The 24,863-nt window shown below is 35.9% G+C and overlaps 2 protein-coding genes across 3 annotated transcripts in view; one reads left to right on the top strand and one right to left on the bottom strand.

Annotated features, from left to right (window-relative positions):
• The window catches only part of PSMD1 (proteasome 26S subunit, non-ATPase 1), a 90,117-nt gene that overhangs the window by 28,676 nt on the left and 36,578 nt on the right, over positions 1-24,863 (bottom strand). The window lies entirely within an intron of this gene.
• Positions 6,315-23,515, top strand: HTR2B (5-hydroxytryptamine receptor 2B). Of its 2 annotated transcripts, none has more exons than XM_044241834.1 (4): positions 6,315-6,395; positions 7,603-8,209; positions 16,989-17,189; positions 22,332-23,515. In XM_044241834.1, the coding sequence occupies exons 2-4, from the start codon at positions 7,792-7,794 to the stop codon at positions 23,225-23,227; spliced, it is 1,515 nt and encodes a 504-aa protein (XP_044097769.1). In that variant the 5' UTR covers positions 6,315-6,395; positions 7,603-7,791; the 3' UTR covers positions 23,228-23,515. The 2 variants fall into 2 exon arrangements, with proteins under 2 accessions (XP_044097769.1, XP_044097770.1); XM_044241835.1 differs by having other exon boundaries at positions 6,321-6,395; positions 7,478-8,209.

Raw genomic sequence — 24,863 nt, 5'->3', positions numbered from 1 at the left:
AATACCTCATGCAAAAGCCCAATGATAAAACAATGCCAGGCATGTTTGAGGAACAGCAGAGGCCAGTGGTTTGAGTGTGGTGAAGAAGGGGAAGAATAATTGAAACTATGGCCAGATCATAAAAGCTTTATAGGAACTTTACAGGCCAGGGGTTACTGGAACTTTGCCTTTTATTATGAGTGAAATAAAGGGCCACTGGAGGATTCTGAGCAAAGGAATATGATCTGCCTTGTTTAAAAAGGATCATTTTGGCTGCTTTATTGAGAACAGAGGGCAAAGGCAGAATAAAGAAGACTGGTTAGGAGGCTTCCTAGAAATGCAGTCAAGATATGATGGTGACTTAGGGGAAATTTTGGTATATATGGGTTTGGGGTGTGCGTGTGTGTGTGTGTGCGCATGCATATATATATATATGGCATAGAACCAACAAGATTTCCTGAAGGAAAAAACGTAGAATTTGAGATAAAGAGACTGGGAAGATGCAACTGCCTTTATCTGAGATAAATAGACCAATATATAAAGCAGATCTGGAGACAGAGAATATAAGTTCAGTTTTAGACAATCTGAGTTTGAGATGTTTTTCTAGACATCTAAGGAAAATATTGAGTAGGTGATCGAACATGAGTCTGGAGTCTAGGCTAGAGATAGAAGTTTGGGAGTTTCAGTATATAGATGGTATTTGTTGGGTTGGCGGTTCCGGGAATGCAGGAGGAACAACAGAAATGACCGCCAGGGCCACCATCTTCCAGTCCCCTCCCCCCCCTTCCTTAACCCTAGACTGTCCTGCCAAAAGGGTGTACGCCCAGGTCACGTCTCCATAGGTAACCCGATACCTATGCAGGAAGCAGGACTATCAGGAGCCCTCACCCCATACCTTCCGATCACCAAATATGGATGTGAGCCCATGCCCTACCTTGGCCGGATAAAAGACTCCTGCCAACTCCCTCCCAGTGAGGCTCCCCCCACTCGCCCGAGGGTGCCCACCTCCTCCCGGTGCAACTTTCCTGACTCCCCTTCTCCTGAGCCCTGAAACTTCACTAGAGAGTGCCTTTAATAAATCTTGCCCTGTGCCTACCTTGCCTGGTGTTGTGTTTACCTCGCCTGCAAAACCTTACAGTATTTAAAGCCATAAATGTATATAAGACACCAAGTACAGACAGGGGAGAGAAGAGATCCAGAAATGAACCCCCAAGAAGGTTGAAGATTAAGAGGCTGAGAAGATGAAACAGAACAAGGAGACTAAAAAGGAACAGTCAGTGAGGCAGGAGAACATCCATGAGAGTGTTATCTACTGGAAGCCAAGCGAAGCTATTCTATGGAAGGGGAAATGATCAACTGGGTCAGTCGCTGCTATGAAACAGGGAGAGCAGGTTACGTCACCTAATTACAAATGCAGAAATCAAAGCTCAGAGAAAGGTCTCCTAACCCTTAAGGATTCTGCCGGTCTACTTTCATGACCACGAATCACAGCCATTAGGCTGGAAATAGAGTTTTAGTTTTAGGGGCTTTCTTTCTTTTCTTTTTTTTTTTAAAGACTCTATTTATTTATTTGACAGAGAGAGATCACAGTAGGCAGAGAGGCAGGCAGAGAGAGGGGAAGGGAAGCAGGCCCCCTGCTAAGCAGAGAGCCCGATGCGGGATTCGATCCCAAGACCCTGAGATCATGACCTGAGCCAAAGGCAGCGGCTTAACCCACTGAGCCACATAGGCGCCCCTTAGGGGCTTCTTTCAACAAGTTAATGGAAACTATGGGTGAATGGAGGAAGATAATAACGAGGGAGATGAAGTCAACAGGGGAGAGGAACCTGGGAGGTATCTGTATATTAAAAGGGGAGAAGAAGAGTTAGAAAAGATTCTTTAAGAAACACAAAGAACCAGGATGGAATGTCTCTGAAGGCAGGAAAAGATAAAAGCTTTAAGAAGAAATGCTTAGCCAACAGAGCTGAATATTGCACACAATCTATAACTGGTGTTAAAAATGGAATTTTTAAGAGTTGTTTTAATAGAACATTGGAGATAAAAATCTGATTATAAGGATTATAGACTGGGTGGGTGATGAGAAGAAAAAAAGATAGGCAAATTTTTAAAGAAGTTTGATGATGAAGGAAAGAGACTCAAGGGATAGCGAAATGTTTAGTTTTCATTAACTAGAAACCTGAGAATGTCTGCAAGAAAGATACTAGAACTGAGGAACTGAATATTCAAGGCATGAATTCTATGTGTGAAAAAGATACTATATTCAGCAAAATTGCAAAGAATATAATAAAGAGTTGGGATCAATAACTTAAGTGAAAGTTGTGGAAAAGAGTAATGTCAACGTAATCCCAAAGGAGAGGATGGATTGAAAAAAAAAAGACACTTCAGAAAGATTAAAAAGTAATAGCACTTTCAGACTGGTCTAAATCTTTCATTAAAACATAGGTAAAATCAGTTGTTGGGGGAGAATGAGCAGAGTCTAAGAAGAACAGATTAAATTTGGAAGAACTATTTTTAGAATTTTAGCTCTTTTGCTGATATGAGTAAGAAAGGAATGGAAAGAAAAAAAAAAAGCCAAAAAAATTTTTGACTTGCTCTGTAGGACCTGTTAAAATGAGCTAGTTTTAGCTACCATGTCTGCATTATAATGATCAATATACTTGCTTGTATCCATCTTTAAGGGCCTACTTAGTCAGAGGGAGCCATTTTGTTGTTTATGCAGTAAACTTAGATTGACCCTGCCCCTCACAGAGGAACTTACTTAAAAGCAAGTCCGGGAAACTAGTCCCAGGTAACAAAGCCCAAATACAAGGGCGGGTCAGGCCAGGTGGAGACATCCAATCAGTGGGGCGCACATACTGTCTCCCTAGCTACCAAGGAGAGTAGGCCCTGCCTTTTGGGCGCCAATTCTGATCAAGTTGATAGGCTAGTTCAAATATCTACTAGGGTAAATTGAAATTCAATTGGCCACCTGTTTGTGACCTAGCATGACTGTGCAGTTTTCTCTGTGTGTTATAATCTCATTGGCCACCTGTGTGTGGCCAGGCTCAACCACATGGCCTTTGCTCTATAAAAAAGTTAGTCTGTGAGGCTGGGAGGGGTCGCCCTCTCTGTAAGAGGCGGCCCCGACCGTTTGGTTTGATTCTCGATGCTAGGCACGAAATAAAGCTTTGCTTGACCTTTGCTTTGTATCAGTCTCGCTCCTTTGATCACGGACCCATTAATGGGGGACCTAACAAATCCATGAGATAAATTACACAAGGGAAGAAAATGTTTATCCTGTTCATCGCCACGAGCAAATGAACTCAATGAATAGTTCACAAATAAATGAATATGTACTGGGCATAATCCCTATATTGCCAAAAATTCCTTAATGGCTAGTGTTTGATAATTATGACTGAGAAGTAAAAAAATGTTCTTGGTCGGTATTTGTCTTAGACCTATAAATTAGACTGCCCTTTTAAGTCAAAGACAGAATATGTTCAATAAATTAAAAAGGCATCAGGACAAAAGTCATCATTTTGGATAAAATGCCGGAATTAAGTGTCCTGGTTATGGTCAGATTAGAGCCCGAGTCTGAACTTTAAGGAATTTTAGGAAGAATTTATCTGGAGTTCTTGGTAAATGAGATATTTTACACAAATAAAGTTTCCAGATATTTGAAATTCAATTCAACTATTAAGAATCATACTTTTATATATTTATCATTTTGGATGGCAATCTTTTAAAAAATGCATTTCTTGTATTCCTACCATCCAAAACAGAACCGAATAAAATTTAATCTTTTCTTTAATATGTGGAAGTCATCCCTCTGGTATCAATTATTATACCACATAAAGTTGTGACAGCCTGGGTTGCAGGAGAGCTACAAGCCTCTACACTGAGTAGACATACATGCCTATACTTCTTACTTCCTGTTTCTTCTGTGGACTCTATTTGCTTTTACCAAAGTGCTTGTCCACCTGTTAATTTGTCAGTCTACTCTGGAGTAAACAGGGAAATGTGTTTGTTAAAACCATCTCAAAGTGGACTTATCACAAACATTCTTTTGTACTATTTAGATTTACCACCATGTGCAAATGGTATTTTTATTAAAGAGGGGAGAGAGACATGTTTCTGTGAATGAGTGTGAAGAGATTTCGAGTGGGGACTTACAGGCTGCCTTCCATCTAATGTACGTGAGCTTTTAGCACAGTTCAGTTATTTGCCAACTCAAAGATTGGTCTACTCTTTCATCTATTTCTTTATTATTATCTTGCTTCCTGATTCTCAGCTATGCTTCTAAATTTTTTTAAATTATTAACATATAATAAATTGTTTTAGGGGTACAGTTCTATGATTCATCAGTCATACACAATACATACTGCTCACCAAAACACATTCCTGCCCCAATGTCCATATCCCAGCCAGAGTGAAAAGTTGCCAAATAAATAGTTTTAACTAGCTGTGCTCCTTAGCCATTAAACTAATTAAAAACAAAAAATAAAAAAAACCGAAAACAAAAAAAAACCCCAATAATAACCCAAACACCAATTTTAACTACTTAGAATTAAGATTCTTAAAAAAGTAAGTGAGGAGACCTGCGTGGCTCGGTTGGTTAAGCATCTGCCTTTGGCCCAGGTCATGATCTTAGGGTCCTGGAATTGAGCCCCACATTGGGCTCCTTGTTCAGCAGGGAGCCTGCTTCTCCCTCTCCCTTTGCCCCTTCCCCTTCTCGTGCTCACTCGCTCGCTCTCTCAAATAAATAAATAAAATCTTAAAAAAAAAAAAAAAAAGTGAATGTGGGTAAGAGGGTTAGAGCTACATGCTTCATTCCGGGACGTCTCGCTCCCCCACATGCTTCGGTGCTTTCCTACCAGGGTAGAGTTCCGAAAAAATTTATAATAGTAATAATGGTCAGCATTTTTATAAAATAGTCGAATATTTTAAAAAATTTTATCTATAAAAACAAATCATATATTCATTGAATATACTGGTACAACTTTAAATATGGCATTATTTGTTTTACAGACTCTTTTTTTTTTTTAAAGATTTTATTTATTTACTTGACAGACAGAAATCACAAGTAGACAGATAGGCAGACAGAGAGAGGGGGAAGCAGGCTCCCCACTGAGCAGAGAGCCCGATGCTGGCCTCGATCCCAGGACCCTGAGATCATGACCTGAGCCGAAGGCAGAGGCTTTAAACCACTGAGCCACCCAGGCGCCCTGTTTTACAGACTCTTATCTGTCTGCATAAGTACAGCTGCTAAATTGTGATTCACAACAAAGCAATATTTCAGCATATTTCAATATTCCTGAATAGAATCCTGGCACATTAAAATCCATTTGATTGCTCTTGAGTATTGTATGTTTTCATTCAAAATTTACAGCAAATTATTTTTTCTAAAATACTGAAAAAAACCTGAATTTTGAGTTAAAAAAAGCAGCAAATACTGAATAAAATCTGAAGTGCTCAACAGAACTGAAATGAAACAAATATTTTGCAATAACTTTCACACAAGAATAAAAATCTGAAACAGGAAAAGGGCACAACTGTTATTGCTGACCTAGAATTAAGTACTTTAAAAATGAGTGATCTATGATGATCTTTTAAAAAGGAAACTTTGAGAATGCTCAAGTTCTAATGCTAAGCTACTCTTACCGTCTAGAAAAAACTTTAGCATAGCTGTTAAAATTTTTATGCCAATTTTCTGAAATAAGGCAGAAATATATTTTAATTATATACTGTATACTTTCCCCAAAATACCTGAGAAAAAAATACAAAAAACTGCCAATGAACCAACCCCCCAATCCAGAGGCCATCTGTTTAAAAATGAGCAAAGTTCCTACTAAAACCTATGCATACATGTTGAATTCAGATCTTTCTGTGTTCTTCTATATAAGGCTGCAACCAGAGAGAATTAACTGTGTTCCACAGCCAACACATAAAAGCTGAATAAGAATCTCGTTCAGAAATTAGAACTCTGGAAATCCCTATAAGGTTCACAGGGCACACTCTTTACAGAATGAAAACTCTAGAATCTCTAGACTATATCTTAATTTTTCTCAAAAGAAAAACAGCTCAGTGTTAATCCAAAACAAAACTATGTTAAGCAAAAATGACAGAGTTTATTTCAGTCTCTCAAATACCAAAGAGAGCTCTTAAGAATACAATATGAATAGGGTCATGAACTGGTTCAACATACTTAACTGGTAGTTTTATGAATTACAATGAATGCTGCTGCTTTCTAAAAATGAATGTATCAAAGAGGAAATAACTTCCTTGGCATGCCTGTAGCTCTACAACACATTTGTTTCATTGCTTTTAAGTGTCTGTGTGGGAGGCTCTGAATAAGTCAATGAGAGGACTTCAGTCAGAGCAGCAGGCAGGTCTACTGAGCAGATCAGATGACATGCTCAGGAAATTAACAAGAAGAGGTAAGTATTTTACAAATAAATAGATAAATAAATAAATACGTATTTTACAAATAGTTATAATTAATCTAAAGATTTTTTCCCTTTCTTCAGAAAAACTGCTACTTTATCTTTCATTTCTATTCAGTGGCTTAAAAACCAAAATGAAAATTTTACCAATGTTACAGGAGAGATATTTTATATAGGATTTACAGATTTTATTTACTTGAGAGGAAGAGAGACGGAGAGCACAAGTGGAGAAGCGTGCTGAATGCTGAGCAGGAGGCCCTGACGTGGGGCTCAATCCCGGGACCCTGGGATCATGACCTAAACCAAAGGCAGCCGCTTAACTGGCTGACCCATGCAGGCACCCCTGGATTTACAGATTTTATGAATTAATGGTTTAACCTTCCTCTTAGCTTATCCTCCTTCCCAAGGAAACTGGGGAGGTTAAAGAAAAAAATGACTACTTAAAACAAAAAAGAGCTGTTTCAAATTTGGCATAAAGTGATAAATTTGGAAATACTTGTGGCAGCAATAGGCTTTCTCTGAAAGATGATTTTATTAAAAACAATTATTTGGATCCTATTAATACCTATTTTTTTTTCCTTCTCTCAAACTAAAGAAGTTTTAAAATGTTGCATAAAAATGGCTATTTCATCAGTATTAAGATAAACCTGACCAGATAAAACCCAATTACAAATAAGGATTCCTAGCTGGTAAATCATTCATATGGACTTAGGTGGGCTTGAAGAATTTCTAGGTGGGTAACCATTGTGTACCAAAAAGTTCTATTCAGAACTACATAGTGCTTTAATGTTTCTATTCTTCTGTACATATTCTAAGGTAAAGGTAAAAAGACATTCAAGGGTCAGGAAACATCTAGCCTTTTTTTTTTTTTTTTTTAAATAGCCACTGAAAAAATTAATGCATCTCCTGTTTCGTGACCTGAGGCATATCAGGAACACAACTGTGGAAATAAGTTGCATTGTCACAAATGCACAAGGGACCTATTGAGATGGGAAGGGCTACTAAGTTCAAGAATTTTTTCTGTTTTTTGGAAAATAACAAAATAAACTAATGCAATCTACATATTTTAAATCTAGGGGGAACTCTTTGAACTCATTGGCATTCAAATTCAAACATGAGTCTAGTTCTACAGCAGAGACAGAGAGAGAAAGAGAGAGGAGAGAGAAGACAGAGAAAGTAATAAACAGTCTTTCTTTCACAGCTATCAGTTTCTTTCACTAAGCCTTCTGAAATCTGAGCCTCTGCAGAAGACTAAACCCTGGGGCCTTACCTACAGAAATGGACAGAAGCTTGTATGCTCTCATTTTCAAGAACCCCAAAATTTTTTTAAAGGAAGAAGTCAACTTTGGCTTTGAGTGTTTGGCCTGGGTACAATGCCTTTAAAAAGCAGATGACCAGCTTAGCTACCGACCATGCAGACCATTGTCCGGAATTGGATCACATCACACAAAAACAGCGAATGGGCTTCTCTTACAGAATATTAGAACAGAGCACAATTCCCGAGCACATTTTGCAGAGCTCCTTTCATCATTTAATCTTTGCTAACTGGTCTGGATTACAGACAGAATCGATACCAGAGGAAATGAAACAGACTGGTGAGCAACAGGGAAATAAACCGCGCTGGGCAGCTCTTCTGATACTCCTGGTGATAATACCCACCATTGGTGGGAACATCCTTGTTATTCTGGCCGTTTCACTGGAGAAAAAGCTGCAGTATGCTACTAATTATTTTCTAATGTCCCTGGCAGTGGCTGATTTGCTGGTTGGATTGTTTGTGATGCCGATTGCCCTCCTGACAATAATGTTTGGTAAGTATTTCACTTTGCTCCTGGCATCAAACCACAGAACTATGATATACTATCAGAGAAATGGATACTCCAATCTTTAAAGATGGACTTGGACCATTTAAAGATAACAGTAGGTAAACAGTCCCTCATTTCCATCATCTTCTACTGTTGATAATGAGTTTTAAAGAGCAAAAAGTAATTTCTTAGAAACTGTTCTACTCTTTCCCCAGCCATCTAATAAAAGTCCAATTACCATTTAATCATTTAAAAAATCATCCAAGTTTAGCAAGATTCACAGATTCTGCATTCATCGCCTAAAAATTACAGTGAAGAACAGACCTAAACTTTAACTTTCCCATTATCAATATTTTTTTTCCCTTGAACAAGCAACCGCAAGGACACTTTTGTGACAGCTGGTTATGTGCTGGGTTACTGAGTAATAATAAAATCTTCAAATCACTTAATTCCAATTTGAATCACTAAACACCAATTTAAAATTGGAATTGTTCTAAAAGTTCTTGTTTTTTTTAATCGTTTGTGTATTTTAGCCTTAAACATAATTCTTAACACATGTGTCATGTTAAGAAAATATTATGTTTAATTGCTAAAGGAAATGGTCTGGCTCACAGTGTCCTAAGAAATGATTCATCTGTTTAACTTTTATGATTTCTAATGATCCATGTCCTTGATACAAGTAAGAAAAATCTGATTCAAAATAAAATTAAATATTAAAAATTTATTAAAAATGAACTATTAAAACAAGTGACCAAAACCTGAGTTGTTACAATAATAACTTGATATTAAAATATTAGTTTGTTATAAGAAAAGAGATAATAATATTAAAATGAAAGTTTTTACTTACGTGTATCATCTCTAGTTACAGAATTTGGGTAAATACAAATAATTCTGCTGATAAATTATTAGGGCTTCTGAGAATCAGTATAAAGAAAATACTTAACTTATTCAGTGTTTTGCATAAATTGATATTAGACTCATTGACTGCTTAAGAAAAATGATTATATGTAGCAGATAGGGCTTCTGGAAATTATGTTTATATGGTGAGGATAAAAATATTTCAGGTTATAGAAGTAAAGTTTATTTAACTAGAATATGTATTAGAAGGAGACTAAAACCTCCAATTAAAAAAATCCTCCAATTTAAACTATTGTATTAGGTTTAAATGCTACATTTTTAAGTAATTATAGAAAGATACCTAAATTAAGTGTTTGATCCCCCAAATGAGATGGTGACAGGCTAAACTTTCCATTCTAAATTAACATCTAACCGAGGCTTTAAATTCTATAGCAGGGCAAGCAGTAATAACTAAGGTTCTATAGCTTTAATGGACTCTCTAATCATTAATAATATTCAACTATCCCTTCTTTTATACATTTGTAATTTTTTGAATATTTTAGTACAACATGTAACCATGGGAAGTAATTAAGAAATTTTACTCTAAAGGAGAACCTAAAGGATCTTGATTCTGAAAAAAGTTTAAAAGAAATAAATGAGGATAATGTAGAAACATTTATGTATATTTGGTAAATACTATAGATGCTTGATTCAAGGCTCTTATCTCCAAACACAAATACTAATTAATCTGTAAAATCACACTCTTTAAATTATGTTTTTGCTAGTTGTACAGAAAATGTTACAATACTCATCTTATACTATCGTAATATTTAATTGATATATTATTTTGATTAAATGAGACTGAACGAGTTACAGAGAACTGAATTTTAACTCTAAAGTCCATATCACACATCCACTATTTGCAAATTACTGTGGTAGATACTCAAATTATCAGCTAAATAGTTAAAGAATCTTAAAAAGCTAAGTTTCATAGTATTAAAGTGATTAGATAAAACAGAAAAACAGAAAAAAGAGATAATTCCGTGTAGTCCACAGAAAAATTCCTACAGTCCACAGCTGTAGGTATCTGCAGCTGACGACTGAGCTTGTATTTAAATTTTTGGGGCCCAAGATATTCTTGGCAATAAATGGTAGCAGAAAACCCAACATATTTTAACATAAAATATATGGAATGTCTTCCTATTTATGTCCTAAATAACTATGATATGTTTTAACTACATTTCATTCTTTCAAATGCTTGTTAATTTTTAAAAAATAAAATAAAATCTTCTGTGGTCCAAACACTTCTACTATCAGTAATGAAGCAACACTGGGGGATTAGATTTTTAAAAACTAACCTGGGAACCTGAACACTACTTAAAAATTATTGTTTTAAATTCATTATTAAAAACATCATTCCATTTCTAAGAGAAAGTATATGAGAAAATGCATGCTCTGCACTCCAAAAAACTTCAAAAGGATGCATTCATAAATTGGAAACTGCACATACTATAAATTGGGACTTGACTTCAAACACTAAGATTTTTATAGCCCTTCACATGTTAACAAATACAAAGACTTCCTAAATTAATGCAGTTATAAGAATTTTTGATAACATTAAAGGGGGGAATAGATTTTGTGTATTTTTCTCTCATTGTAGGAATCATCTTCTGAACTTCAGAAGTCTGTACGAACAAAAGTGTCCCTGATTCTGTAAACATAAAATATTAACTACCGCTGAGTAGTATGAGTGCTTTTAATTATCTCAGGGAAATTAAATGAAAGTAACAAAAGAAACTTTGCATTAGTTAATGTTCTAATAAAATTAAGTTTAGAAGAAAGGAGAGCAGTGAAACTTTAAAAACTGACTCATGCTGAGGAGTATGTTATTCAACCAATGATTTACATAATATTTGATTATATAATATTGTTTGCTTTTTTTTTTTTAATAGAATTTCTATTTTAGCAAGATTATGATGACTGGCCTAACATGGTCTCTCAAATGAACTGTGATACCTATGTCAATCTTTCTGCCACTTCTTCCACTCTGGAAGCCCTAGACCTTTGCTTTGTAGGTCTAGTTTTGACTGTCTTGTGTATAATTCCCAAAATCCACGATCATAAGTCTTAAAAATGTCTACTTAGAAGGCATTTAGAAATACCTCAATAGGATGTAAAGGAAAATAGAACATCATATGCCAATATAAAAAAGACAGGATGCTCACACTTTATAAACTTCTCTGAACTTTCTCTCATTAAATAAATGATTAAAAATGTAAAGGAGAAAATACAGTGTTTGGTCATTCATTGGTCATTACTGGTTTATTTATAACTTGAGTTTTAATCCATGTCTCACAATTAAAGTTGAAACAGTATCTATGCTATAACTGCAAGAGGCTGTAGAAAATAAAATGGTTGCAAGATAGGGATCTGAAGCAAGACATCCCAGGCACTGAATCCTGAAATAGTCAACTAAGGCCCAGCACATTATAGGCACCAGTAACTGGCAAGTATCAGCAGAATATGAGAAGAGTTTATATACTTTAAATATGTGATTTAGTTTAGATGTGAATCTGACCAGAGAGGTGAAACAGATATACAGCAGTAAAAGAAAAAGAAAATCAGATATTTATGTGGTGAAATGCTGTTCTACCCAATCTTAAATGAGGGACCAAAGCAATTAAAGGCACTTCTTTTTGGAAAGTGGAAATTTAGGGTGCCTGGGTAGCTCAGTCATTAAGCGTCTGCCTGCCTTTAGCTCAGGTTCCCCGTGTTGGGCTTGGGCTCCCTGCTTGGCAGGAAGACTGCTTCTCCCATTCCCACTCCCCCTGCTTGTATTCCCTCTCACACGGTCTCTCTGTCAAATAAATAAATAAAATCTTAAAAAACCAAAAACAAACAAAAAAGGAAAGTGGAAATATAAAAAACCAAGAAAAGAAATTTTGTAAGTATTAAATCACTTGAAGTGCTGAAAACACTATCATATTAGACAGCTAATCCCAGAGTTATTTTATATATTCATATGTAGTGGGAAAATGACAACAAAAACAAAACAGAAGCTTCATAATAAAAACTGAAGCACTGATCTATGTCTTTCTTTCCTGAAAGATAATAGAAACATAAGCATTTCTGAGAATAAAAAAATGGGTACTTTGAGAACCCCATGTCCTTTTTGGCTATGAGGCTATTTAGGGTCTGTCCTACTCCAATAAACTCATGAACTATTTACCTTGGTAAACTCTATGGGCACAGTCCCCTTGGGATAGCTTTAAAAATACAGTCATTTAAAATTCTCAGAAGGCAAATATCTTATGTCTCAGATTTATAGGTTAATTTTAATTATTTTTCTGAATTAATCATATAACTCAGCTTTCCAAACTAAAAGCCTGCCGAAAGAGTAAGCGGGTTTCAGATCAAATGAGTGCATCTCACCAAGAAATGGAGTTTCTGGTTAAAAACACTCAGGTTTCTACAGCCATTAAAAAGAAAGCTAAATAAATAAATAAATAAATAGCCAAGCATGCAATGTATATAGGTTACTTATGTTTGCTATTTATATATATATATACACACATATACACACACATATAAATATAGAGAGTAAAAGGCATACTTTCATGAAAATTTAGAGTTAAACACATTCTCATACCTTTAAAAAAATAAAAACTTTAAGTTCAGCTGGATACATGCACTCTTGCTACAGCAGACAGGAGGACAAACATATTGGTTTTACGGTGATGATATGACTTAACATTTACTTCTTAGTAGGAGTCTTTTAATGGGTAGGCTAGTTTCTGTCAAACAGTAATAGTAATAGGAACTAACATTTATAGAGTGCTTTCTTATGCCAGACATTGTTCTAAACACTTTACATGTATTACTGCATTTAGTCTTCAAAGCAATCCTATAAAATTGGTATCATCATCATTATCACCATTTTCCAATAGAGGACAGAATAATAATAAATAAATGGCAGAGACATGATTTGAATCCCGGAGAATGGACTCCAGAATTCACAGTCTTAACTCATTCTTTTACATTGCTTTCTCAAATGAAATGAGAAATTATGCAACCGTAATGGTCATATTTGACAAACAGCCAACATTAACATCTGAAAAAACTTCACCTAACAAGTCAGACATAGAGTTTTCTCTGGGGACAAAGCAGACAATATATTTTTAAAAAAAAATTTTTTTTTAAAGTTATATTTCATATTAAATGACACAGAATACTTGGGTCTTAAATAACACTTGTACGAATCTTTGAGATGATCACCAGATCTCTTTTCTGAGGAAGATATGAGACCTGGGCCCATGTCTATGAAGTTGTTGACCCTTGTATGGAGACAAACAGAAACCGATGTAATTGAATGGCAATTCTACCACCCCTTATGTATGGTGGTATTTGAAGCATGCAAGTCTTCATTTTAAGCAACAAACTTTGTGCTATTAATATTTTTAGATAAATAATGAACTACATATAATCCACAACTCAGCAAGATTGTTATGCTCCTATAATTACTGACCTGTAATTATTTCAGGCATCCACAGAAGTGCCAGTATTCAAACTTTACTGAAATTAAATTCCTCTTTAAGACTAATTTGGGAGCAGGTGGGGGAAGAGGTAGATTTTTTAAAGAAAGTTTGTGCACATTTTGTGAAACAACAAATAATATACAATTTAAAAGTTTTCCTTCTTCTGCCTTAGCTTTTAGGAAAAAGACAAGTTCAGAGCCCCAGAACAGCAGTAATTAATTTAGTTCAAGTACCTGATAACTTATTTCCCTTATATTGACTCATATATGTTTTTCTTTCTGTATAAATCTATAACTGGTCCATTTGAAATAGTATAGTAAGTTCTTATGGAAGTAAGCTGGACATAATACATTATAACAAATAAATGAAATTATAAATCCTTAAAAGAAATTAAAACCCTAGTAAAAATAACAAAGTTTTGGAGTAGTTAATCTACCCCCTACCAAAGTAAGAAACTTTTCTGACCCTGAGCCTATCAAATTAATACTAAATGAAAAGATAATTTTAGAAATGAAAGTATCTGGACTAGGGAAAATCCCTTTATAACCTGAGAATGTCTAGAACTGTTTTTAATGTGTATAAATTCTTAGATTACCCAAATCTATTTAGGCAGACAAGATTTTTTCTTTTTACTTTATATAAAAGATTTCTATTAATTTAATGCTGTCATATTACTTTTATGTTCATTTCATAAAAAGCCTATTGACTAGTACCTTCATGAAACTTTCAATTATAAAGATTAATAATAAAGATCCTTCTCTCTTAATCCTAAACCTGTATCACAGTCTCCCTAAAGAAAATTCCCTATCATGCCTCAGTATTTCTATTAGTAATCAGTACTGACTAAAATAATAAAATTCTAGCAAACTGCATTAAATATCTGCTTCATGCACCAAAATTGGAGTTTATTTTATTTTTTTAAGATTTTATTTATTTATTTGACAGACAGAGATCACAAGTAGGCAGAGAGGCAGACAGGGAGAGAGGAGGAATCAGGCTCCCTGCCGAGCAGAGTCCGATGTGGAACTTGATCCCAGGACCCTGGGATCATGACCTGAGCCGAAGACAGAGGCTTTAACCCACTGAGCCACCCAGGTGCCCCAAGATTTTATTTATTTGAGAGAGAGGAAATAGCGAGATAGAGCATGAATTGGGGGTGTGTGTGTGAAGGGGTGGGGAGAGGGAGAAGCAGGCTCCCTGCTGAGCAGGGAGCCCAACGGAGAGTTCAAGCTCATGACCTGAGAAGAAGCAGTCCCTTAACTGACTGAGCCACCCAGACACCCCTGAAAATTTAGAGTTTATAAAATAACTTCATTCTGTTGGAAAGTGAGCCTAACAAGGCTTCATTGGAGCACTAAAGAGCTTTCTCTTTTAGTCCACAATTAGAGTTAAATTGTGTATTTTCCAAAGACCTATACTTTTTACATGGCTTCCTGCTCATGGCTACTAGATTTATGACTAGAATTTCCCAGATCTTAATTTAAAAACCTATAACCCATAATTAGAAAAGCTAAATAGGCAAGTTTAAAACTATGATCAGTATCTCTTGTTATAGTTCTACATTTGAGTATTTTTCTATTTTCTACTCAGTTCTAAATGTAGAACGTCAGGACAGTTTAGAATGTAACATCATTTCAAGTAGTTTCCACTGCACAACTCTTTCAATCATAGATTATTTTCACTCTACCTGAACTGTTAGTTTAGTTAAGCTGAGGTCCGTTGCAGCGTTTCAGTGTCCAAAGTCCTTTTCTACTTATTAACAGAAAATCTGAATACTACGACTAAGAGGGAGAAAAATCTAACTGATTAAGTTTCTCTCTAAAGACAGATTTCTCTGCCACACTTGATTTATTTTGAGAGGTCTCCTATAAATTTCTTCCTATGACCATTCTGAGCACCTATCCTACAACAGTGAATAAATGTTGGTGCATCTGTTAAGACCCAAGATAATATAATGTTCCCCAGAGTCTTCTAGAACACTGCTTTTAAAACATTAATTTGTACGCTTTTGAAAAAAGCATATTCAAATCTATCTCAAAACTCTTTCCCTAAATGATAGCCTTTCACTTATTTATTTATTTATTTATTTTTGGTGTGGGATGTTAACATCTCTCTACCCCCAAGGTTCTTGAATTTAAACAGTTTACAACTGAAGAGTTTCTTGGTACTCTGAAATCCTAAAATGGTATCTTGGTCTTCCTTCAATTATCCCAATTATCTGTCAAGGTCAGATAATCATGCAAAAACTAGGAAAAGTAGTTTATATTTTTCAGTGGACATACAGCAATTAAACTATAAAAAGGATTTAGATACTCTCATATATATATGACATTTGTTCTGCACAGAAGTAATTTGCTTTTACTGCAAGGTCTAAAATGTGTGTGTGTGTGTGTGTGTGTGTGTGTCTGTTAGAAATGCGGGTTCTAAATGAAATATTCTAGGGGAAACCCTAAAATAAATTCTAGGTGTTTTGGAACCACAAATATATATATACTGGGTGTATGTACAAAATATAATGTATCAACCCATATGTGTTATAGATACTTGCCTAAGTAAATTTATTGGAAAACTACATAGGATATTCGGTACCATAGCCAAAACTGAATTTTTTCCAAGATATTATTTCTCAAATGCTTAAGACTGTATGAGGCATAGAATAAATTTTTTTAATAAGACTTTGTTACATAAATTAAGTACTATGTTTATCCTGACACTTTCTTTTTAAACCATAACTCCCCAGTGCCTAGAGTGAATGATGAAATATGGAAGGATAACAATCCATTTTTCTTCAGAATAATCTGAAGTCATTCCTTTTGCAAACTTTATTTAAGAACTACTTCTGTCAAAAAGAAAACTCCTATTATTTCACTTAATTATTTCATCAAATGAGAATTTGCTATAAACAAAGATCACGCTGCTAGTTATTGCTAGAAACAAGTCAAATCCTAGGCTTCACTGAGATTCCCATTCTAATACTCTTTTTAGCCAAATTGTATTGCTTCCTCTATATGGTAAAATATTCTTTTTATACAAAAGCAGCTTAAAAATTGATTTTATTTGACTAGCAAGGTTAAGTTGCAGTTGAAACACTGTGGAAATTTTTAAAAGATCACAAAAAGAACAGACAAAAGAGCAACTACGGTCAAATGAATGCTAAAAATGCTAAACTGCTGATTTTGAAAAAGGGTGTTGTGATTACTATACAAAACAGAAAATGTATTTAAAAGGGACCATTTAGAGAAATGTATTTATTATTACTGAAGCCATTATCTAAAGTTATACATCTTGTGGAGGTTAACTCATAAAATTTCAAATAAGTAACAAAAAGTTTAAAAATATGTATCACTTTAAAAAGAAACTGTAAATTGAAGATTGCCATTCATGAGAATATGCTTTTGTTTTGTTTTTTTCAGAGGCTATTTGGCCCCTCCCACTTGTTCTATGCCCTGCCTGGTTATTTCTTGATGTTCTTTTTTCTACTGCATCCATCATGCATCTCTGTGCCATTTCCGTGGATCGTTATATAGCCATCAAAAAGCCAATCCAGGCCAATCAATATAACTCACGAGCCACAGCACTCATCAAGATTACAGTGGTATGGCTAATTTCAATAGGTATGTGGGGAATGTCAGGGTGTGGGGTGGTATAAATAAAGAGCTTTTGGTTTCTTTTGGGTAAGAAATATACCAGGCCAGGTAGGCTGTGAAACATAGCATAAGAGGTCAAGGCAGACTACTGATATACTGATACACCAACACAAGCTCTTTATGCCATGTCATCATATAAAATCACACTATCAACAACATGTGTGAAAAAGCAAAAAGTTCATGTCCTCAGAAAGAACCATCTTCACAAAGGTTACTGAGATATCTTCCTGCTTTGATTTTGATATGCAGGAAGACTAAGTCTGAAAACAGGTTTTGTTTTTGTCAATAATAATTAAGGTCTAGGGAGCATGCAGAATCTCGAAATTAGTATTAAAGTAACAAAAAAATAAAATGCATCTTCAGTCACACTTAAGAAGATAAACAGGAAAAGAGAAACAAGAAAAAAAAACCAAACACTTTGTATACACATACTAAAGACCATAAATTCATCTTGGAAGCCAGTATGTATGTGTATAGAATAAAGGCAGTAAGTATCTACATAAGTGTTTTGGATATATGATTAATCGGAGGTTTTAAGAGAGATGCTAGCGATATTCAGAAATGATTTACATAAGAAAATAGTATTTCTTCTAAACTGCCTTATGCCCTTATGCCCATCTTTAATGCTCAAAAATAGCTTCTATGATAGAGTATCCTAGCATGAAGTACAGAAGAAATAATTCAGACCTCTTATAAGTTAGTATCAGAAAAGATTCACAACAATTACTATGATGATCATTAATAGTCTGACTAGCAGATTCACTTCTTCCTAGGAAAAAAAAATCAAAGAGCAAAAAAAATCAAGAGAGATCTGGAATGCTAAAGGAAAACCATGAAAAAGTCATGGTCTTTCTCTAATCAAAGTAAGAACACTGGGCAAAAAAACCAAGATAATGAAAGTGACCTTTATGTTCCTGAAACAATAGCAGGGCCAAACCTCTTTTGAAAAGTTTGGAGGTAAAAGTAAGGAGTGTTATTACTCTGGCTTGTGCAGATATCAGGGCCAAGGAAAAGTCTATTCAGAACGACAGGTTTGTAAGCAGAGATAGGCTAGTTTTGGGGACAGATGCTGATTGACAGAGCAGAAAAGGCCCCCCAAAAGAAGCCAGAGAAAGGGCATGGGAGATAACGGGTAACAGTCACCAAAATTTAAAGTGGAAAGGAGGGAAACAGTAGCTCATGCCAGAAGTCCCAATCTTTTTGGTAAACTCACTGCAGTAAGGGAGAGATGGGAGAGACAGTGTGAGGTATGTGTGTGTTGGGTTAAGGTGGTGGAAACAGGGCAAAGGCAGGGAGAAAAAAAGAGAAATGATCCTTAAGAAGAATTAAAACATTTGAAACCATGAAATATGATCAAGCCAATAAATAGCCTACTGTTACAAGTGATACCCAATTAAAGCTGGTTCGCATGAATCCATAAGCAGATCAAATCTCTGTTGCATACCTGTGACATACTAGATATCAAGAATACAAAGATAAATAAAAAAGAGCCTCTATATTCAAGGAAGGCAGATAATAAACAAATTAGACTAATACAAAGTATTAAATAGGCAGGTAGAAAAGAATAAAAAGAAGACTCCGATTTACAGCTTTGGAAGGGATCTTATAAATTCACTTTTTCCTTTTATAGATGAGAAAAGAAACCTAGAGGTTTTATTTTTTTATAAAGATTTTATTTATTTATTTGAGAGAGAGAGAGCGTTAACAAGCAGGAGTGGAGGAGCAGAGGGAAAGGGAGAAAGAGGCTCCCTGCCCTGATATGGGGCTCAACCCCAGCACCTGGGATCATGACCTGGGCTGAAAGGCAGATGCTTACCGATTTGAGGCACCTCGGTGCCCCAAAATGTAGAGGTTTTAGATAGCTGGCTTAAAGACTGTTAACAGCTTTTCAGCACCAATGCCACAATCAATGCTGTGTTCATTTCATCACCCTTTGTTTGTAGGACCAATGACAATTTAGTAACTTTGTAGAAGAAAAAGCAGATGATAGGGTTAGTTCAGTTTTTAAATTCTGCAAAATGCTGAAAAGAGCTCGTTTTCTTCTGGACTTAGTTATCCTCAGCAAGACCTGGCAAAAAGTAAGGTATGAAAGAGTAAGGGGCTAAGGGTATAAAAAGTACCAGCGAAAACTTGTGATATTGACCACCAATCTGGTTGAAAAGGTAATGTGAGCCTTGAAGGAGGTTAACAGAATGTGAAAATAGAGAAGATGAATGGACTAGAGGTCAACATAACTATAAAACGAAGTCCCACAGTAATGAAGACTAGCAGGGCAAGAAAGGGAAACTTCATACAAAGTTCTTGGTTTTAGATATGGGACTGCTTTAAGAGGGTTTGTGGATGCCTTCAGGAGTGCAAATAATAATAATGAGGGCTGATACACCAGAAACTAATATAATACTATACTGGAAATAAAATTATAAAAATAGTAAAAGATATCAGAATGGAGTTCAACAGACACAAAATGAAGGTGTCAGAAGGGTCATCATAAGGTCAAGTCATGGAAGGTAACAGCAATGGAGTGGTGGAGAGGAAGGCTTTAGCAAGGTGCTGAATCTACTGAGGAAGATGGGCAGAGGTCCTAGAGGTTGGTAGATGACCTGCATGGACAACAGAGTATTGTAAGCAGATTACCAATAGAGAACGGTTTTGGGGAGAAAAGTGGAAAAATCACCTAGAATTACCAGGGTACAGCAGGGGTCAGCCAACTTTTCCAGTAAACGGCAAGAAAGTAAATATTTTGGGCTTGCAGGCTCTAACGGTTTCTGTCACAACTACTCAACTCCGCAGCAGGAAAGTAAAAGCTATCATAGACAATTTGTTAACAAATAGGGATGGCTGTGTTCCAATAAAATTTTATTTACAAAAACAGGATGCAGGCCAGATTAGTCCTCAAGCTGTAATGTGCTGACTTCTACTGTAGAACAGTAAATATAAAGAATCCACTTTCTGGTGGGAGAGTTGAGGAAAAGTAGAATAAGCAGTAGTCTCCCTGTTAGAAAGTATTTGAGGAAAATATTTTCATCCATGGCTCTTCAGTTACCATAAAAAGGCTGTGTACATGATGAAGTACTTTCAAATTCATAAAAAACAAAACAAAACACAAGGATTCTAGAGATTTCTAAAGATACAGTTAATTCAAACTTCTTTTTAAGAATCTGTTGTTTCAAAGGGAAAGGATTCAGGATAACACTTGTGTACTTGTCTAATAAGCTACTTCATGTGGCAAGATCATATTTAAATACCCACTCCATGGTATTTAAAGCATTAGAAAATTAGCATGAGATATAGTTCTTTCATATCTGTTAGAGGAATTCTCAACCTGAAAATAAATTTCATTTGGAATGTCTTCTTTGCAGAAATGTCTGTTCATGTCTTCTGCCCATTTCTTGATTGGCTTATTTGTTCTTTGGGTGTTGAATTTGATAAGTTCTATCTATGAATTTGATAAGTTGAATTTGATAAGGCTTTTGAATACTACACCTTTATCTGATATGTCATTTGCAAATATCTTCTCCCTTTCTGTTGGACATCCAAGTGGCCAATGGACACATGAAAATGTGCCCAACATCACTCAGCATCAGGGAAATACAAATCAAAAACACAGTGAGATACCCCCTTACAGCAGTCAGAATGGCTAAAATTTACAAGTCAGGAAATGACAGATGTTGACAAGGATGTGGAAAAACACCTATGCTGTTGGGAATGCAAGCTGGTGCAGCCACTCTGGAAAACAGTGTGGAGGTTCCTCAAAAAGTTGAAAATCAAGCTACCCTATGACCCAGCAATTGCACTACTGGGTATTTATCTTAAAGATACAAATGTATTGATCTGAAGGGGTACATGCACCCCAATGTTTATAGCAACAATGTCCACAATAGCCAAACTATGGAAAGAGTCTAGATGTCCATCAACAGATGAATGGATAAAGAAGATGTGGTATATATATACAATGGAATACTATGTAGCCATCAAAAAACCAAAAATCTTGCCATTTGCAATGACGTGGATGGAACTAGAGGCTATGATGCTGAGCAAAATAAGTCAATCAGAGAAAGACAATTACCATATGATCTCTTTGATATGAGGAAATTGAGAGGCAGGGCGGGGGGGTCATGGAGGGAAAAAAATGAAACAAGATGGGACTGGGGAGGGTATGTGCTTTGGTGAGTGTTGTGAATTGTGTAAGACTGATGATTTACGGACTTGTACCCCTGAAGCAAATAACACTTTATAAATAATTAAAAAGAAAAAAAAAAGGAAAGTAAATTTCATGATTCATATGATCTCAAATATTTAAGTAGCATTAAAAAAACAAAAACAAAAACGATGAACTCCACTTAGTTTTCCCTAAGTCGTCAGAGGAAAAGATTAAGACATTCATAAATTACAAATAATGAAAATGTCTATTAAATCAAATTGTGTAGCCTCAAAGACAACAGTCATCTATCTAGAATTAAGATACTGCAGGGGCACCTGGGTGGCTCAGTGGATTAAAGCCTCTGCCTTCGGCTCAGGTCATGATCCCAGGGTCCTGGGATCGAGCCCTACATCGGGCTCTCTGCTCTGCAGGGAGCCTGCTTCCTCCTCTCTCTCTCTCTCTCTGTCTGCCTCTCTGCCTACTTGTGATCTCTGTCTGTCAAATAAATAAATAAAATCTTAAAAAAAAAAAAAGATACTGGATGAATGTATTCTGAAGTCTCTTTAAATCAACTACATTGGATATAAAGATAAAGCAAATTCTCTTCTGAACTACTTTTTTCTTAACCTGGGGATAGATCAATAAACACAAACAGATTATGAGAAATGGAGAATAAATGACATTCTCTTCTATTTTGTAGACATACTACAGCTTTAGGGAAGCTTAAATTATAAACTTAAAATCACTAATCAATCTCTGTTTAAAAACACCAGGTTTGCTTACTTGGGTCTATTTGTTAAATCTTCCTTTAATTAAATGCTTTGACAGATTCTGCACTGTGTGTACTAGGAATGAAAATCGACTAACCATTAACCACATAAAGTCACTAAGATAAACTCTAAAAGGACCTAATCTAAGAGTCAAAGGTCATAAAATTAACTCAATTTATCTTGTCCCCTCTTCCTTAGGCATTGCCATTCCAGTACCCATCAGAGGGATAGAAATCGATGCAGGTAACCCAAGCAACATCACCTGTGTGCTGACAAAGGATCGTTTTGGCAACTTCATGCTCTTTGGCTCACTGGCTGCCTTCTTCACACCTCTGGCAATCATGATTGTCACCTACTTTCTCACTATCCAAGCTTTACAGAAGAAAGCTTACTTGGTCAAAAACAAGCAACCTCAACGCCTAACATGGCTGGCTGTGTCTACAGTCTTCCAAAATTCCAAAGAAACACCTTGCTCATCACCTGAAAAGGTGGCAATGCTGGACAGTTCCCACAAAGGCAAAACTCTGCCCAACTCAAGTGATAAGATACGAAGGCGAAGAATGTCCACAGTTGGAAAAAAGTCTGTGCAGAACATTTCCAATGAACAGAGAGCCTCTAAGGTTCTAGGGATTGTTTTTTTTCTCTTTTTGTTTATGTGGTGCCCCTTTTTTATTACAAATATAACTTTAGTTTTATGTGATTCCTGCAACCAGACTACTCTCAAAACGCTCCTAGAGGTATTTGTGTGGATAGGCTATGTTTCCTCAGGGGTGAATCCTTTGGTCTACACCCTCTTCAATAAGACATTTCGGATCGCGTTTGGCCGATACATCAGCTGCAATTACCGGGCCATGAAATCAGTAAAAACTGTCAGAAAATGTTCCAGCAATATCTACTTCCGAAATCCAAGGGCAGAGAACTCCAAGTTTTTCATGAAACATGGAATGAGAAATGGGATTAATCCTGCCATGTTCCAGAGCCCAATGAGGCTCCGCAGTTCAAACACTCAGGCTTCCTCAATCATTCTATTAGATACACTTCTCCTCACCGAACATGAGGGTGACAAAACTGAAGAGCAAGTCAGCTATGTATAGAAGGAATGTCAGTTTTCATCTAATTAATATAACAATGAATTAGGTGATGAATATGACATAAATGTACCAAGAATTATAAAAGAAGAACTTTATGTCATGTATCAAATCATCTCTTTAAAATAAGAGTTATCTATTAAGATGTACAATTTTCTTTATTTGGACAAAACTACTCCATGAAAAAAATCATTCTGTATAGCTGAAAGCAAAAACAATCCAGCAGCTTGGCTAAATGTTAAGGTATTCAAATGAAATAAAATTAAGTAAATCAATAAGTTTCAGTCTTAAAAATAAACAATGTCATTGTAAGAATTTGTTTAGTTCCTAGCTGTATGAAAGCTGTGCTAAGAATGAAATAAGACAAAAAAGTATTAACCTCTTCAAAGCCTTAAAAACATAAGGCATAACACAGAACAACAATGAGAGGAACAGAAGACTAAAAATAAGTGCACAGAATGATCGCATCTGGAGGTAAGCTAAGATTGTCACTGCAGTCTGGCTCAGTTAAAGGTAGTCACGATATTGCTTTGATCTAGAAACTTGTGATGGAAGGGGTAGGGAGGACGGTTGTTGGGTATCACACAAAGTAATAGGATCTCGGGAACTAGAGCTATTTGTTAAATGTCTGATACCAGGTCCATCTACTCACCAGAAGTGGGTCTAACTTAGAGAACGAGAGGATGCAAATGAAATCACTCCAGCGTACCTGAAATTCATTTTGTTCCTTAGAGAACAAGTATAAACTGGAGACACAGGATCTTGATCCAGGAACCTAAACTTTAATGACCCCATAATGACCCAAAAACTTGGCTGAACTTCTGGCACAACATTTTTTATTCACCCTTTCCTAATTTCACTGTGCACTGCTAGATCTGGGAATAAATCCAAACTGTGTCACCAGCTAACTGACTAAATTTATGGAAGATTCTTAATTTCTCTGGGCCTCAGTTTTCTCAGCTACACAGGGTTCTTATGAAATGACTACAGGCGGGCAGTCTGTATTGGTAGCCAATTCTAGTTACATCTGATATTTTATTGTCACGCTATTGCTATAAATGGTGAACAAAATTAGTCTGAAGGGTTCTGCAGTGAAGACAGCCCACATCTTAGCTTTTCCTTTTCAGGCTGACCCATTCTTATGTCTCAACCTACTGCTGTAGTGCTGTGCCTCTCCAGGTTAAGTTTAAGAAAATTACTTCAAGAAATGTGTTGGCTATGGAGAAACTCAGCATAAGTGAACCAGGTATATAGTCTCCAAACGGCAGAATCCTTTCCTAGAACATAGTTAGAACATAGACCTTATGGGCTCTGTGTCATCTGCCAGAAAGAGTATACCTTACAAATTTAATCCCGAAATCTCAAAGCTTTAGGCACAGAATTCCCCCCGGCAGTCTAAGATTTTTCAGCAGCATGCTCTAGATTCATTTCACTGTGGCAAAAATGTTTTTTAACTTAATTCTCAATATTTCTCTTATATATTATGAACAAATAACACAAAATTTTCAGTAGAAAGAAACACTGAAAATACTGTACTCCCTGGACTACCTGAGAGTAAAGAAGACAACAGACATGAGAACTGTTAGTTTCCCACAAGACAATTTCATCTAAGTTGAAGTACAAATACATGTTTACCCACATG

This window comes from Neovison vison, chromosome 3 (genome assembly GCF_020171115.1).
Source record: "Neovison vison isolate M4711 chromosome 3, ASM_NN_V1, whole genome shotgun sequence".
NCBI classification, from domain to species: domain Eukaryota; kingdom Metazoa; phylum Chordata; class Mammalia; order Carnivora; family Mustelidae; genus Neogale; species Neogale vison.
This window is presented reverse-complemented; position numbering and strand designations above follow the sequence as displayed.